Here is a 16,379-nt window from a genome sequence, read left to right on the forward strand (position 1 = left end):
AAACATTTTAATAGCATCTAAATGTGTGTTATGCTGTTGCTTTAAAGAAAACTCATCACACTCAAACATAGATGATAATTTATATTGTACAATAAAACAGCTTAAGAGACAACCTTTGATCTACTTGTGGTTTCATGGACAGAACGCATCCAAACAGAAAGATGCCGCAGAGGGCAAACACTTTTCAGCACGTGTGTGATGGTGATTGGTTGTTCATCTCACAAAGATGAACAACCGATCAGATCACCAGCCAATCATGACAAACTCTCTCCTGATATCAAAATACAGACCTCAGTTATATCTTTATGCAGATGATACCAACTCAAACCTTGTTGAGGGTGCATTCAAGAACACCACAACAATCACAAACGTGAAACCACAATATCACATGTGCAGAAAACATACCACACTGGTGCCGAAGCAGCAACAAACAGTATTTATTGTCATTTTTCTGCTCCATGTCAGAAAGGCGAGTGTGTGTCATGTGGTCCATTTCTGTGTGATTTCTGTGCTGTGAGCATCATGAAGTCTCTGAACACAGCCCTCCCAGGTACGTTGTAGGCCCTGTTGGTGGTGATGTGGGTATGGTTACTTGGGGGGCCTGTAGACCATCTTCCTGCTCTTTAGCACAGACCACTTGTGTCTCTTCATGTAGTAGACGAGGGGGATGAGGACCGCCGAGCCCAACAGCAGCTGCAGAGACCAGAGAAACAGACAAATTAGTTTCTTTATTAACGGTAATGCATGGTCTTACCTTGAACACACACTAAGTGAAATACACTATTTATTTAGTTTATTTTTTTCGGACATGTTAATATAGCAGACTTCACTTCTTTATCACATTTACAACATCGACAACAACATCCGAAAGAAAAAAAAAAGGCTAACGGGTCAAAGCCAAGCTTGTGAAATTCCCGTCCCCCAGACACAACGAACATCTCTCTCATTACAATATGTTCTCAACAAACTCAATTTAGTGAAACAGTTAAAAATAATTAAATACTGGAAGCGATGACATCAAATCAAGAGTTAAACGCTGAAGGCAAGACTATCAAACATCCCATGGCAGTGATATCAACCATCAGCTCCTTCGGTACTGCCTCGGTTCAAGGAACACGCTATGTGAGCAACAGGTAGCGTCACCCTGGTACGGTGATTTGGAAGGTGACCAACGGTGCTAGTTAATCTGAAACTGATGTACAGTGCGCCCTCGTTACTCGCGGTTAATGTGTTTCAGGAACCAGAAGCGAATTCTGAATACCGCGATAGAGCGACAAGGTACTTATCTTACTATTTACGGTAATTTAAACATTTATGAACCCTCCCCATACTGATATATTAAACCACCTTCTATCTGTATTACGTTTTCCCACACTCTTATCCACTGTTTAAAGCACTTTTGTGTCTCATGGAAGTGCGTTGCATTCCGAGACTCATGGAACGTAGCTTCCGGAAGCCGTCAGCCAGTAGAATGCGTGTACAGTATCACGTGACTACCTAACAAAGATCTGTGATGAGGTGATATCGCGATTGTTGACACGCAAGGGTGCACTGTTATTCCTACACCGTACACCAAACTTTGATGTTAATTAAACGGGCCTGGATAAAAATGATGGCACCCATAACTTAATATTTCATTGCACAACCTTTTGAGACTATCATTGGGATTAAGTGATATCTGTAGCTGTCAATGAGTTTTTTTTATTCTGTTGAGCCACAATTTAAAATCAATGGATATTAGCTTCATTGGATAATTTTCAGTATTTTTTTAAAAAAAATTTTTTTAACTTTGTTGCTTTCAAGTTATTTAGTGACCATTGTGGATTTTTCTTTTGTTAAGAGTACCAACAATTTTGTCCAGGCGTGCATTTGAAATGATAGCCAGTGCAGATGTCAGGGATGTATGATTGATTGATTGATTGAGTTACCTTTAGTCCCATGCGTTTGCGTTGGTCATGCTCCGGTTCAGCCGCCCACCTCAGGAAAGTACACACGTCTTTAGCAACTTGACTCATGGTTGCAGGGACTCCTACAGCAACAGAGAAAACCATGAAGTCTGTTTAAACTCTCAATCGCGGCACTGACAGAAAAACAGAAAGTGTGTATTTAAAAAAACATAAACCATAAAATATTGTAATACTTAACAGAACATCAGGTATGTAAAGCCCAAATATTAGTTCAAATAAAAATGTGTGGTCAGATGTGGGCAGACGTCGTTTAGAACAGACATTTTTATCAGTCAGTTTTTCTAATTACTGTACATATGGTGTGTTGAGAAATTAGAACCCCACCAATCTGTGTTGTCTAGCACCCAGCCTGCCCTCCAAGAGTTACAGGGAATCTGAAAACTCTTGCTCCCTTACTAGGTAATATTTTTTTAAGGAAGGTTTGGGATTGAGGGTTGGGGTTTGGGGTTGAGTTTATTTTGGTGGAAAAGCGTGCTGAGAAGTACTGTGGAAATATTCAATGTTAGTAATAATGACCCAAAATTAAGTCAATAAAATGATGCTCTGGCCACAGGTATTTGGATTGGCAGTACAAGCCCATTGTCTCCTTAGTTTAACTGTGGACTGATAAAGATTTATCTCTTGCAACCTGCTTTCATTCACTACAAACATATCCAAACACAAAACTAATAGATGGGCATTTTATTTCGAAAAAGATTCAATTAAGAGCTTTAGAAGATTAAACTGCTATTTGTCTAGGCTAGCCTGTCATGATTAGTTTAACTATGGGTGTCACTGACTGAATCTGTAACTGCAAACAATATACAACAAAATTCAATCAGCAATAATCCATTAGACACAGGAGCATAAGGCATTGATAATATACTACACTGATTTAGATGACACATAAGAATGGTCATGTTTCAGTGGCTTCGAACAAAAGCTTTGACTGGAAGGAAATGGACTAATCCATGTTGTGTAGACCCCTAACATCATCCCCTTACCGTCATCATACTCCAGGATCTCGTTGTAGATGGGCGGGGCCATGCCAATAGCCTGCCCAGCGAAGTATGGGTTGTAGTACAGGCCCTCTCTCAATGTTACTCCTGCTGGTGGCTCACAGTAACCCGTCAGAAGGCTGAACACATAGTCCTCTCCTCCGTGTCTGAGGGGACAAGGGGAAGCAGTCAGTCCGCGTTCAGACACTTATACGGCTTTCAGACATTACAGGTCAGGTCCTCGCTGCAGGAAATACCTGGCATTGACTATGTAGCTAAGGTCCGGGGGCAAGGCTCCGTTGTTGGCATTACGGGCCGCTTCAGCATTGGCATACGGCTTTGGAAAATAGTCTGAAAGCTTTCCTGGTCGGGTGAACATCTCCCCTTTTTCATCAGGACCATCCACAACCTCTATCTGCACAAAGCGCAAAAAAATACTTTAGAGTTATGAACGGAAGGAATGCATCTTGAATGTTTTTCCACTAATATTACAAAAATGACAGATGTAGGACGGAGAAAAGAGTTTTTTAGTCCATACAAACAAAGCAAGAGATAATAGAAAAGCATGAAAAAGGGATGCATTTGGTTGATCTCGCCAAAGAATACGCCCGTAATGCATCTACAATCGCCACAAATGGAAGTTTAAGGCATTGCGTTGGTGGTTGGAGAAGTTCAAAAGGAGGACTGGAATTCACTCTGTTGTTCTGCATGGTGAGGCATGTAGCACATGAACCAAAGAGGGCAAAAAACAGCAGTTAAAAAGTAAATAACCATCATTTTTATTCTTTTTTACATTATGCACAGCTCTCATTTATTGTGTAATAATCTAGCCGTAACATGTATTTGTTACATGTTTTGATGCATTTTTAATGCTTAACAAAACATTTATGTCTGAATTTTGGGGGGCTTGGAACAGATTAGGGCATTTGCATGGAAAACGCGTCTCTACTTGCGAAATTTCTTCCAGAACCAATTAATTTCGTAAGTAGAGGTACCACTGATTTTGACCGCTGCAAAATACTGAGTGATGTAAAATTGTATTTATTGATATTTCCCTTTGTTGATCATCTCACCTCCTCTGCGATGGCCTTGGCCTCTTCCTCTGTGTGGGACACTCCCACCAGATTTCTGAAGGCAAGGTACTCCATGCTGTGGCAGGCTGAACACACCTGCTTATACACCTGGTAACCACGACGAACGCTGTGGGGTGAAAGAAAAACAAGGTCATCATCAGAAAGGCTGAAGAACAGTGTCCAAACACAGGAGGCAGTAAATGAACTTAAACAGAAATTAATAAAAACGACTCACCAATAGAACCTATAGTTAATTACTAATCTAAAAGACGGTCTGTAGATTTCCCTCACAAATAATCCAATCTGTAGACAGTTGTTTTTATTTCCTCATAAAACACTCGACAAGTAGAGGCTTGTTAAATTCATCATGGCTTCCATCTGCATTGACTTTCAAACTTCTGCCCTGCGATTGTCCTCATACTGTCCTTCTTAAAATTATTTAGGTATCGCACATTAAATCTCACATCTACATTAGACAGGTATTTTCTTCAGAGTGCTTCTTGAAGCTCAAAAGTTGTAATATCTGCAGTTTTATTACTCAAAAAGAATGAAGTCATGAATTATTCTAACTTATCCTTCATTATATGAAAGGAGGTATCTGCAGAGCAGGTGGGTTTATTATTCCCTCTTGTCCACTGCGAAAACACAACCTGTCATACTAGCCTCCATGCTAGTATTTGATGATAGATTATTTAAATTATAATACAGTTCACCTGGAATGGTCCAGCGCGGACAGGGGTCCAGCGTGAGTCCAAGGATAATTAGGAGGGTGGAGCTCAAGGTCAGAGGCTTTCACCGACTGGTGCAGCATTAGAGCAAGCCCCGCCCCACCAGCTGTAACCACGCCCAGTGTTGTCAGTGCAAGTTTTGTGTTCCTCGGCAGGGTGGCAAAGGACATGTTGGCCTGCGAGGGAACAATATGACAGTCAGAATAGTTTTTATTAGATGTAAATTTAAACATTTATGAACCCTCCCCATCTTGATATTAATATCTGTATTACCGTTTTAGCACACTCTTATTGACTGTTTAAAGCACTTTTGTGTCTCACGAACGTACGCTGCGTTCCAAGACTCACGGCGCGTAACGCACTTCCAGATGCCATCAGCCAATAGAATGCTCATAGGGTATCACGCGACCACCTAAAAATCTCTGATAAGGTGAAGTCTCGCGTGTTAATGCGCAAGGGATGTAGTTCTATATTCATAAATAGATATTTTAGCGCCAACAGTCCTTTCTCCGTGTTGTTTTTGTTGATTTATAGAAGGAAACCACTGGAGATGGTTGAAGCATCACTAAAGCAAAAGATATTAGCAGCAAAGTCACTGTTCCACTGACTCAGCTTTTCACTAAAAGCTTGTTTTCTCAGGTTTTTGGCCAAGAACTGGTGCTTTTGGTGTAACCAACCTACATTCTACGGCTGATAACTAAAGAGCAGAAAAAGGTAGAAACTTTCCTGATGAAAGAAGAGAGTCTATTCTTTCTATGGTAGTTTTAGTTTCATAGTCATCAAACACTTTTGTGGTTCTGTAGCAGTGAATAACTTAAAATCCATCAGTAGATGGTTAGGTCTACTTACTGAACATATCCCCAACAAATTTAATGCATCCCAAGAAATATGGAGAACTAATGGATGCCAAAATGTAATGCGACATTAGAACGCCCTCTCAATACAGCTCATAGTGGCATAAAGACTACGACTACATTTTCCAGTCACTCATTCATTTATTCATTCATCTTCTTCAGCCTCTTATCTGCTTTATTACGTCATAGGTCTGCAGCAGCCTATCCCAGCTGGCTACAAGTGAGAGGCGGGGTACACCCTGGATGAGACGCCAGCTCATGGCGGGGCCACACACCAGATGAACACACACAACTAAGAACAATCTGGTGTGATCGATGCACCTAAACTGCATGTTTTTGGAGGCAGGAAAAAGCCGGTGGATTCAAAAACAAAGGGGTTTGAACCGGAAACCTTCTGGCTAAGAGACAACAGCGCCACCAACTGGTCCAAACGAAGACAAGCGAAAAAATTGAAGCTCCGATCACCGATCGAAGAGCTCTGACTCCACAGGAAGTCCTTACGGAACCAGCTACGTTGTCTCGTTAGCAACTTTAGCTGCCACTGCTGTAACCCTTCGCATTTAAATGACGATTACGAGAAAACGGCGACTCCTATTCGCAAAAACGAAACCAATCACACTCCATCGCGTTTAGACCGTTATGAGATCGGATATTTCCGTCAGGCAGACGTTCTAACTACCCCATCATTAGCTTTGTCGTTAGTTAGCTAACCGGCTAGCCTGTTAGCATTACACAACATTACTTTTGTTAAAGCTTTGATATGAATGATGGAATACAAATTGCCAACTTTTCATTCTATAGATTTGTAGAATGCAAAAATACACAATAAACACGTCACAGTCAACATCTACATGCTAGATATATTTTAAACACACGGTGACCTTGTCTCACCGCTCCGACCTTAGCTGGGGTCGTGCAAATCCTGCGGAAGCACGTCTCTATTAGACTGTCGTCTAAATGATATTAAGAATAAAATACTGTCATGTCGACCTACCACGGTGGTCCTGGTCGTTTTCGGCGTCCTAAGAAGAGCGTTGCTCCTTGCCGAAAGCACCACCACTCGCAGCGCCGCCATTTTCTCCGCAGTTACCCAATAGTAGTAAGAATGCTAAGCTCCACGACTAATGACGTACAGAAAGTGGCATCCGGTCAACCCTTCAAAATAAATTTCATTTCCGGTAACTCCTCTGGTCTCATCTTGTTAGAATAAATCCACTCATACTCAGATTCATTCATTCAGACTCCAGACTTCCTCATACAATACAACACTTCCTCTCTGGGCACCCTGTCCTCCAGATCTACAAACACACAATGCAGCTCCCTCTGGCCTTCTCTGTACTTCTCTATCAACATCCTCAAAGCAAATACTGCGTCTTATTTATGTATCATAACATGAATGTGCATGTTAAAATATCTTCACATGAAATTACTGCGGAGAACCAGCAGATGGAGCTTGTCAGGGTTCATCAGATCAGAAGTCTCTGGTCGTCAGACACCCAGCCAGTGTGTTGATTTATTCCAGACATGGTACAAGACAAAAATGTCAGATTTTTGCAAATCACAACGTTTATTGAAGAGAAGAATGAAATGTTCATTAACTCATTAGACAGTTCATTTAGTGGCCTCAGATCTCACCAACAGGAAGTCCAGTCATCGAAGAACATAGTTTCTAAACGATGCTAAGAATTTGGAGGTATGTTCTGATTTCCTGGAAAGTTTATGGTAGTGACTGTGTTATGAAGAATTACCACAGTGAGATAAGTATCCTCTTAGAACATTTAATTTAATATTTTAACATTTAATAATTTGTGACATTCTCACAAAGGATGTCAGCACTGGTTTCTTCTGACAGGGACTTTAAGAGTAATGCTGTAACCTTTACCTCAGAACCAAGACAGTGCTATAGTTTTGACAGAAACTTTCTCCCACCCTCACAGGAGGGGAACATACTACAATGGGTCAGTGTCTTATGTCTCTATATGGGAATAGTAGTTATTAATTATGGTGTGATTATAGTAATTTTTGGATGTAGACACTAATCTAACATGATCTTTCACTGAAATCTGTCCCCTTCCTACAGACAGTTCAGAATCATCTGGCATGTTTGGACTTTCCATTGAATGGTTTCTGCTATCTAGTCCAAACACTCTGATGTTCCAGATTTACATTCTATCACTCAAGTCCCAGACATTGAACAGAGCATTAGAGTTGATCACATATGAGTATATAGGTGATCTGACTCCATTATACTGGCTTAACAGTGAATAAACCTCTCTAGCATACTTATAATGTACAGTATATTCAACAATTACATGTTTCACCAGGCACATATTTAATTTATCACAATTCTTCGACTAGGCTGATTATTGTCTTAACCATGTATATAGATTAATTATGGCAGAGTACGTATCTTAACAAGCTATAAGAAATTAATGCAGCTGATTTTGATATTTTATTTAATGTTATAAAAACACCAGTCATTCCCGAATTTTTTTTTTTTTTTACCCTGTTGCCTTTCTCTCCTTCTGATCCTTCTCACACATGTTGTGTGACGCACACAGAGAGGACCGATGTCATTTTCCTGGTTTTAACCTTGCAGTCCTTTCTGAATCCATCTTTCAGAGAGGAGGAAATTCTACTCTGCCTATATTCCTGACCTCACATACATCTACTCCCTTACCCATGCGCATGCACACACACACACACACGCAGCTGTTTGGTTGTGTGTAAATGTTAGCTACAATGTAATAAAGTTTGAGGTTTATTGTCAATTGATATACTTTTAATGATAAGTGGTTTATATCATTGTAATGACATATGAAGGCTGGGTGTGATGACCAGCGCTGGAGCTTCAGCTTCACTGGAGACGGATTACAGTTGATTATTTAATCCATTATCTCCTGGGTGGTGGCCTGGATTTACTGTTAATATTCTACATTGCCAAATACTTTTCACAATTATCTTTTATAGCAAATTAATTTAATCTACATTAGCACAAATAATTGGAATATCGAAATACTGATTATTGAAAATTAAATGTGAATTTATGATCAATCTTAGTTTAATAACCTCCATATAATAACTGCCTCCAATAGACACAATAGCAATGACGAAACAGTCCAGAGTCAACATGGGATTTTATTTCTCCTTGTCAAACTTGAGGTTCAGCGTTCATTAACCGTAGCTGTTGACAACCATTGCGCTTCATCCTAACTGGATACAGTGAAGTTAAACTGTGACATCTTTGCCCCATAATAACTATCAGAATCACAATAATGGAAAATTAGGCAACAGAAAGACTGAGGCTATAAAGAATGTGTTCTGTAGTTGCTTTGGCCTTACAGGTTGATACGAATAATGACACATCCAGGAACACAAAGCAACTAGAAAGCCTCCAGTCTTTAGTTTTTAAGTTGGAATACAGGATTTGTGAAGTAATAACAATGTGCAACATTGACAATATAAAATCAACTGCTTGCTTCAAGAAAATCCTCTTCAGTTACCTTCAGTCTCGAATCATGAGAAAAAAGCGGAGAAAGGAAATCAGGGCTGGATTTTGGAAATGACAACATAATACAGAAGAACCGTCCTATTACCAAAGACAGGAGAAAATACTGAGGACTAAAGAAAGGTGATGTGTGGCAGAGGTTTTTCATTTAAACTCAGGGCCGCTTGCTCCCACTTGCTCTCCTGCTTCAAACAGAGGCCACTCACAGGAAGTCTGAAATTAAAGCAGGGATACGAGGTGCAGCCTCGCCAAAGTCCTCACGCCCCCTCTCACAACACAAACACCCTTCCAACTTCAGGTCACCCTCCTTCCCTCCAGACGACAGGGGTTCAGTAGCGATAGTGGTCTGGTTTAAAAGGCCCGTTGGTGGGCAGACCCAGATAATCAGCTTGCTTGTCAGTCAGTTTGGTCAGCTTCACCCCCAGTTTATCCAGGTGGGCAGCGGCCACCTCTTCATCCAACTAGTGACAGATGAGAAAGAAAAGTTCCCTTTAATTAAAACTGTAAAACATTACAGGAAGCAAGTCTTACATTACATGATAAAATAATGTTGAATGAGAGGTTCCGCTGGTGAACTATACTTGAAAATTCTTGTGACCTCAGATTACAGACTGGTATCTAAACGTCACCCTTCATTGATTTATTAGAAGCATTTATTGAGAACCAGAGCAAACAATCTGTTAGGTGCAAAAGTCACACGTTAGATTGATCTGAAACATGAAGGACTTTGTTTCATAGAAAACCAGTCATGCTGATGTCTGTTTTAATCAAATGCAACACTAATATGATGCCGCTTCTGACCTTCTTGGGCAAGAAGTAGACTCCCACAGGGTATTTAGCAGTGTTAGTCCACAACTCGATCTGGGCAAGAACCTACGGTAAAGGATGAGACCACAGGTAATAAAGCAGCGTGTCATGTTGCCATGTCCTTTTAAAAGCTGAGATGTGGCTCACGGAAACACGGTACCTGATTGGAGAAGGAGTTGCTCATAACAAAGGATGGATGTCCCATGGCACAGCCCAGGTTGACCAGCCGGCCCTCGGCCAGAACGATGATGTGACGACCGTTCTTCAAAAGATAGCGATCAACCTGAGGAGGAAATACAACAGAAAAGATTGTAGAAGCAGTTTAAACTGTCACACTCCATGAACGTAACAGTCCCGATGTCTCACCTGAGGCTTGACGTTAATCTTTTTGGCAGCGTTTTTGTTGAGCCAGCTCATGTCAATCTCACAGTCAAAGTGTCCGATATTACAGACGATAGCGTCGTCCTTCATGTTCTCAAAGTGACTGAAGGCAACACACTACTGTTAAAACACTACTTGTTGATGTGCAAAAAAAGAAAAAAGAAAAGAAAAACAGACATTTCTAAAATAACTCAATTATCTGGGTTAATTTCTGCAACAGATTTATCTCATTAAACAAACATACTGTCCCATGATGATGTCTTCACAGCCGGTGGTGGTGACGAAGATGTTTCCTTCATGGCAAGCCTCGTCCATAGTGGTGACCTCATAGCCTGCAGAGGAATAAAGAAGGGCTTTTACAACGTGGTACACCATACGTTGATCAACTCTTTTAAAACTCAAATATCATGAAAATGGACAATGAACTTTATGCCTGACAAATGTTTGCACTAGATGAGTCATTTTTGTGGTTATAATTCCATAACTCATAACACATTCATTTGAACTAGTTTTCCTACACAGGTTCAGTTAGCCAATGTAGATTCTCCATGCTTTTCAACTTTGAATATGAAGTAAATGTTATTGTTCAAGGCTAAGCTCATCGAGTGGCTTCCTCAGAACATAGGAGGTTTCAGTCGATCCATTTGGGTTCAGGATGCAGAATCATGGTTCAATTATCAATTAGTGGCACATTTAAGGAAAATTATTTTGGATTCAGCTCCAAGGACCTTTCACAACATATGACGCTCTCACTCCTCAATGTTTAAAATTATTGTTAGTGATATAAATATAATATTTCTCAACTACCCTCCATTGACGCCTGAAGTGCATTGATGGGGTCAATCTCCGTGACGATGACGCGGGCTCCAAACCCACGCAGAGCCTGGACGCAGCCTTTGCCCACATCGCCGTAGCCCGCCACCACAGCCACTTTACCGGCGATCATCACATCGGTGGCTCTCTTGATGCCGTCGATCAGGCTCTCCCTGCAGCCGTACAGGTTGTCAAACTTACTCTGTGGGAAGGAAAGGCTATTATTCACCCCAGCGGTCAAGCCTTTCACACAAGCATGGTTCCAGAGGGGGTGTCCCACTGAAGACAGCAGCTGAAGGTGGCTCAAGGTTGAGATGCATTACCTTTGTAACAGAGTCATTCACATTGATAGCGGGTACTTTGAGCTCACCGCTCTTTAGCATCTTGTACAGGTTGTGGACACCTGTAGTCGTCTCCTCTGACAGTCCACGGATACCTGAACAAGCAAAGCGATTCACTTTTTGATAGACAGTTTTGGAAATTACCCCAGTAATAAAACTGTGCTTTGCCACCCCTCCCCCACACACAAATAGCTGTATGTAGTTTTTCTCATTGCTCATCTGTTGGTGGTGAGAATCACTCCGATTCCCCGGAGTGTTGGAGTCTCAGTGCAGACTACCACCGTCTCTCTGTGCCACCTTATGACACAGCTGCAGCACTGAGAGCTGAACTGCAACGCCTCAAGGGGCATTTCACATTTTAGCATCTCTATTGCGCTAACAACAATTTAAGTGACTGTACAGTCACAAAAATTTCATCATTGAAAGTCTTCAAGAAGTTTAGGTCAATGCATCATTAAGCATTCAGTATACAAACAGCAACACGTTGTTTTTTCTTTTTTAAACAATGAATCCAAAACACAACTTGACCTGAGGAACGAGGAAACGAAACACAACTACACAGACCTGCCAGGAGTTTGGGATACTTTTGATGGACCATGTTGGTGAGGTCTCCTCCATCATCCAGGATCATGTTGAGAGGCTGACCATCTTTGAAATATAGGGTCTGTTCAATGCACCATATGTACTCCTCATCCGTCTCACCTTTCCATGCGTAAACTGCACAATGAAGAAAGTCATTGAGTCACCAATAATCCTCCATCTGATCTCAGAACTACCACAGCTTCTCTATGCTACATAAAGACACAGCTGCAACACTGACAGCTGGTCAATTTGGAGTAATCAATTCATCTAAACTGTGTGTTACTGGAGGGAGAAGGAAACCATAGAAAACACACACAGACACGGGGAGAACGTACAAACTCCACACAGAAAGCATTCTTGCTGTGAAGCAACCGTACTAATGTGCCCCCCCAACCCCAAACGTAAGACAATATTTGATAATTTCTTCAATAAATATTACCTTCCCATCCCCAAGGAGTTCAGTTTAACCTGTGTTTGCGTATTAGAATGACTCCATAGAAATTGAGAGAGATTAGAATGAAATTTTAAAAAATGAGGCACAGTGAAAAAAGATAAAGCCAAGAAATATTTCTACATTTACCAGTTACGAAATTATGTAAACATCTACGGAACTGGTTTTTACTCAACTTCAGAGAAGTGAGAGATCGCCATACATGATAGACTAACATGGGTATGATGGTCCAGCATTTACAAAGACATCATTTCACCACACAATAGTCCAACTTAATGTCTGCTAGCATTTTAATTTTTACTGTCAAATTTGTGTGGCATTGCAATAAAGTGGTGACTAATCCAGGTTGAACTCAGCTTCCGCCCATAGTCAGCTCGGATAAGGCTGATCACAAGGCGACGACTCTCTCACTTTCAAGAAAATGAATGAAGGTGAAATGTGTCGACACTTTCATCATCACTGAAGGAACGTAAATAAATTCAATTTAATCAAGTAAAATGCTAAGATGTACATGCTTACATTTTCTGCTATTTTGCACTTCCAACATTTTTACAAAAACAAACAACACATGACAGATTAAAGTTGTGAGATGCCTCTAAATATTTGGACTTTCGTTCTGTTAAGTATGTACCTGGAATACCAGACTTAGCGATGGCAGATGCAGCATGATCCTGAGTGGAGAAGATGTTGCAACTTGACCACTGAACCTGAGGAAGGAGACCAGTAAAATTATAATCCACGCTCTCACTCACCTGAAAACACGTTCAATGCAATCTGACATATGGTGTGCGATAACCTGGTTTTAATTGTTAATAAATAACAGCCTCTTGGCCATGTGTACACAGGCCGTTACACATCAACAGGCTGCATATAGATCATTAGTCAGAGTGCATCTTCTATCCAAGATAATATTATTCAAAGTCCAACTCAGAATTAAGGTCTTACATGTCATGTCAACATTACAGGGTCTAAAGGTCAATCCATTCCAGTTGGAGCTCCACTTAGTTGTCAGGAATGGGTGTCACTCGCACCTCAAGACTACGACCTCATGGTACAGCTTTAATTTAACCGTTAGTAGAGAGAATCACTCAGAGCCCTTGGTGTGTTTGAGAGTCTCAGTGCATACTACCACTATCTCTCACTGCTACCTTATGACATCGGTACAACACCTAAACTGGAGATCAATTTAGCTCTAGTATTAGCTATTAATCTTTTCTTTGAAGCTTATCGCTGTACTTGACCCTGTACCAGACCTTAATTAGCCTTGAGGTGAATTTGCTCTGCTTTATTTGAGAGGGTCGGGATCAGTGATCATTATGTCTGGTCTTGGTCTCCATCAACATCAAGATGAAGGGGTATCATATCGAAGGAAAATATAATCAAGAGTTAGAGCTAGCATTTATGACTGCAGGCACTGGTATTACACCATTACATCTAAATACAGTTGTAGCGCGTACGAGCCCAGCTTCTCTCATCTTATAATAAATAACACTAATTTCAGTGTTTCTCTGTCATACTGCAGGTGACAGCATCACTATTGCCGAGCAGTGACAAGTATCATCAAAAACAACTTATTTAAATTGTACAGCTTCTAAACATGCAGGCAAAACTTGACTTGGTCCACCAGCACAATGTGATCTATAACAACAGAGTACACTGGCTTTAAGGCAAAACATGGAGATATATGTAGCGGATTAAGCGGGTTGGAAGATGAATGAATGAATGAATATATGTAGAGCAGAATAAATGCTGGTACATTCACTCCTACATGAAAAACCATCTTTATTCTGCAGCCCAAGGTCTACCAAAACAAACCCGTGGCTGCATTTAACAAACTATCACTTACTTTTAAAAACAATGAACATTTTGGTTCTGAAAAACAAAACTGTACTTTGATGACTAAATATGCATTGATAGTTGATAAATTACCTCAGCTCCCAGGGCAGTGAGAGTCTCAATGAGGACGGCAGTCTGCACAGTCATGTGGAGGCAGCCTGCGATGCGTGCACCCTTCAGAGGCTTAGTCTTGCCGTACAGCTCCCTCATCTTCATCAGACCCGGCATCTCATTCTCTGCAATGTCAATGGCCTTACGCCCCCAGTCGGCCAGGCTGATGTCGGCTAGGAGAAAATGGAAGATGTTTCTTCATTCAACATTCACTTGACAGTACATAAGTCATTTCTAGCTGTACATCCATGAAGTTGAGATGTAACACTGAACAATCGAGTCAGTCAACAAATTGCAGACAGCAAAACATTGCCAATTTTTCTCAGTCAATGCTGCATACCTGCCAATTTCACCAAAACATTGAATTGTGTCTAAATTTTCTCTAATCATAGAAGTATGATTGCAACTTATTCAAGAGAGCTGTGATCTTTGCAGAGAAGCTGCAGCTTAAAGGCAGCTGGCTGATGAAACAAGTTTTCCCTGGCACATGTCAATTTCTATATTTTCTAATACAATATAGCCTTGTCTTGACTGGAGAGTAAATAGCTTAATAATCAAGAATTGCAATTAAACTTCTGAAGCAAACCACTGGACTTATGTCATGTTTTCTTCTCTAATCAACACTTTTGTTAGTGCACAATTTATAACCAATTAATGACAAAGGTTTATTACTGGAACCCATATCCAATATTTATATATCTTCAAAAATTTACCTGACTTTTAAATTAATATCAACTTTCATTTATAAACACAAGAAGAACCTTTATATCGAACGTATTGATCACACCAATAATCCCGCATGCGAGCAGACCGCCTGCCCCTGTCAATCATATAGAAACGGGAGGCAAAGCGCCAAGCATCACGGGAACAGTAGTTTCTCAACAAAATCAACTTAAACTTCAGTGTGCGGTCCGAAGCTCCATCAAAACTACAACACCCAGAAGTGGTAGACGGAAGTTTTGTCCACAGTTCTGCAACCACGTTGGGTGCAAGATTATTCGTTCACAGATTTGTTCAAAAGCGCAAGATGTCAAAAATTAATGTAAAATAGAAATGTGCACGTCAGAAGCGCTAAGAACAGAGTGCACAACCGTCACCATTACTTCTCTCACGTCAAACGACTTTCCATATGCTGGCAGGTTAACAACAGCAGCAGCAGTAAGGAACGGAATAGGGACCAATATTAAAACAACTACATAAAACACAGTAAACGCGTTTATTTCGTTGCATGCTAATGCTACATGAAGGATCAAAAAACAGGAACGTTTAATTCCGTCACCCTGAACTTCACAGCTAGCTAATTGGCAGAACGTCACTCATTCAAAGGCCACAAACACACACGAAAGCGATAATAAAGCTGGACACGGACCGACTTTGAAGGGAAGTTTCTCTGACATGGTGAATTCTTGATGTTTGTTTCCGGAGAGGGATCACGAATCCGTGTGAGGAGAGCCGAGGGCAGGCCGGGAAGGAGGGCCGCCAACATGCTAGCGGTCTTTTTATCGACAAACCGGCTCACGCAGGGGGGAGGTCGTTAGAAGACTCTAATCTGGGCTACTATTGGCTAAATCAAGTCTCGCCCCAGACATGGCTGTTTTGATTGGCTGATGACTGTTGTGGATCAAGTCGGATCTGGAACAGCAGGTTGAGCGGTAGATGAATTTTATTGACAGTGCCCATTCAAATATTATAACTGCTTAAACATTATTACTTGTCTAAATATTAGAATAAAAATTGTACATTTACTCTTGTGAAGGTGTATGCACGCACGAGTTTCATAACCAAGATAAGGCTTAACTTTTAAACTAGTTTCAGTTAAATTCTGTTCAAAGGTGAAGAGCCCTGCTATCAGTGGCTCTTTCTGTCCTAAATTTCTCAAGTGGCATATATACAAGACATACACATGATTATATCCAGCCATAATCAAGGGAAGCGGGAACATTAATATTT

General features: G+C 40.8%; 2 protein-coding genes and 1 non-coding gene across 3 annotated transcripts; all 3 read right to left on the reverse strand.

Moving 5' to 3' along the window:
- Nucleotides 1-66: 66 nt before the first annotated feature.
- On the reverse strand, nucleotides 67-6,707 carry cyc1 (cytochrome c-1). Its single transcript, XM_068340729.1, has 7 exons — nucleotides 6,594-6,707; nucleotides 4,731-4,921; nucleotides 4,018-4,144; nucleotides 3,202-3,359; nucleotides 2,951-3,111; nucleotides 1,929-2,029; nucleotides 67-693 (listed from the first exon to the last, which is right to left on the reverse strand). Exons 1-7 carry the CDS (start codon nucleotides 6,672-6,674, stop codon nucleotides 589-591), a joined length of 924 nt encoding a protein of 307 aa, XP_068196830.1. The 5' UTR covers nucleotides 6,675-6,707; the 3' UTR covers nucleotides 67-588.
- Nucleotides 6,708-8,717: 2,010 nt separating this feature from the next.
- On the reverse strand, nucleotides 8,718-15,939 carry ahcy (adenosylhomocysteinase). The gene is made up of 11 exons (XM_068340348.1): nucleotides 15,799-15,939; nucleotides 14,412-14,602; nucleotides 13,114-13,189; nucleotides 12,014-12,166; nucleotides 11,432-11,544; nucleotides 11,103-11,310; nucleotides 10,540-10,627; nucleotides 10,281-10,398; nucleotides 10,075-10,197; nucleotides 9,909-9,980; nucleotides 8,718-9,568 (listed from the first exon to the last, which is right to left on the reverse strand). The coding sequence occupies exons 1-11, from the start codon at nucleotides 15,824-15,826 to the stop codon at nucleotides 9,437-9,439; spliced, it is 1,302 nt and encodes a 433-aa protein (XP_068196449.1). The 5' UTR covers nucleotides 15,827-15,939; the 3' UTR covers nucleotides 8,718-9,436.
- LOC137612904 (small nucleolar RNA SNORA17) lies at nucleotides 11,668-11,800 on the reverse strand. The gene has a single exon (XR_011038886.1). It is a non-coding gene; the product is annotated as a small nucleolar RNA SNORA17 (small nucleolar RNA).
- Nucleotides 15,940-16,379: the final 440 nt, after the last annotated feature.

The sequence above is a fragment of the Antennarius striatus genome, chromosome 18 (genome assembly GCF_040054535.1).
Source record: "Antennarius striatus isolate MH-2024 chromosome 18, ASM4005453v1, whole genome shotgun sequence".
NCBI lineage: Eukaryota > Metazoa > Chordata > Actinopteri > Lophiiformes > Antennariidae > Antennarius > Antennarius striatus.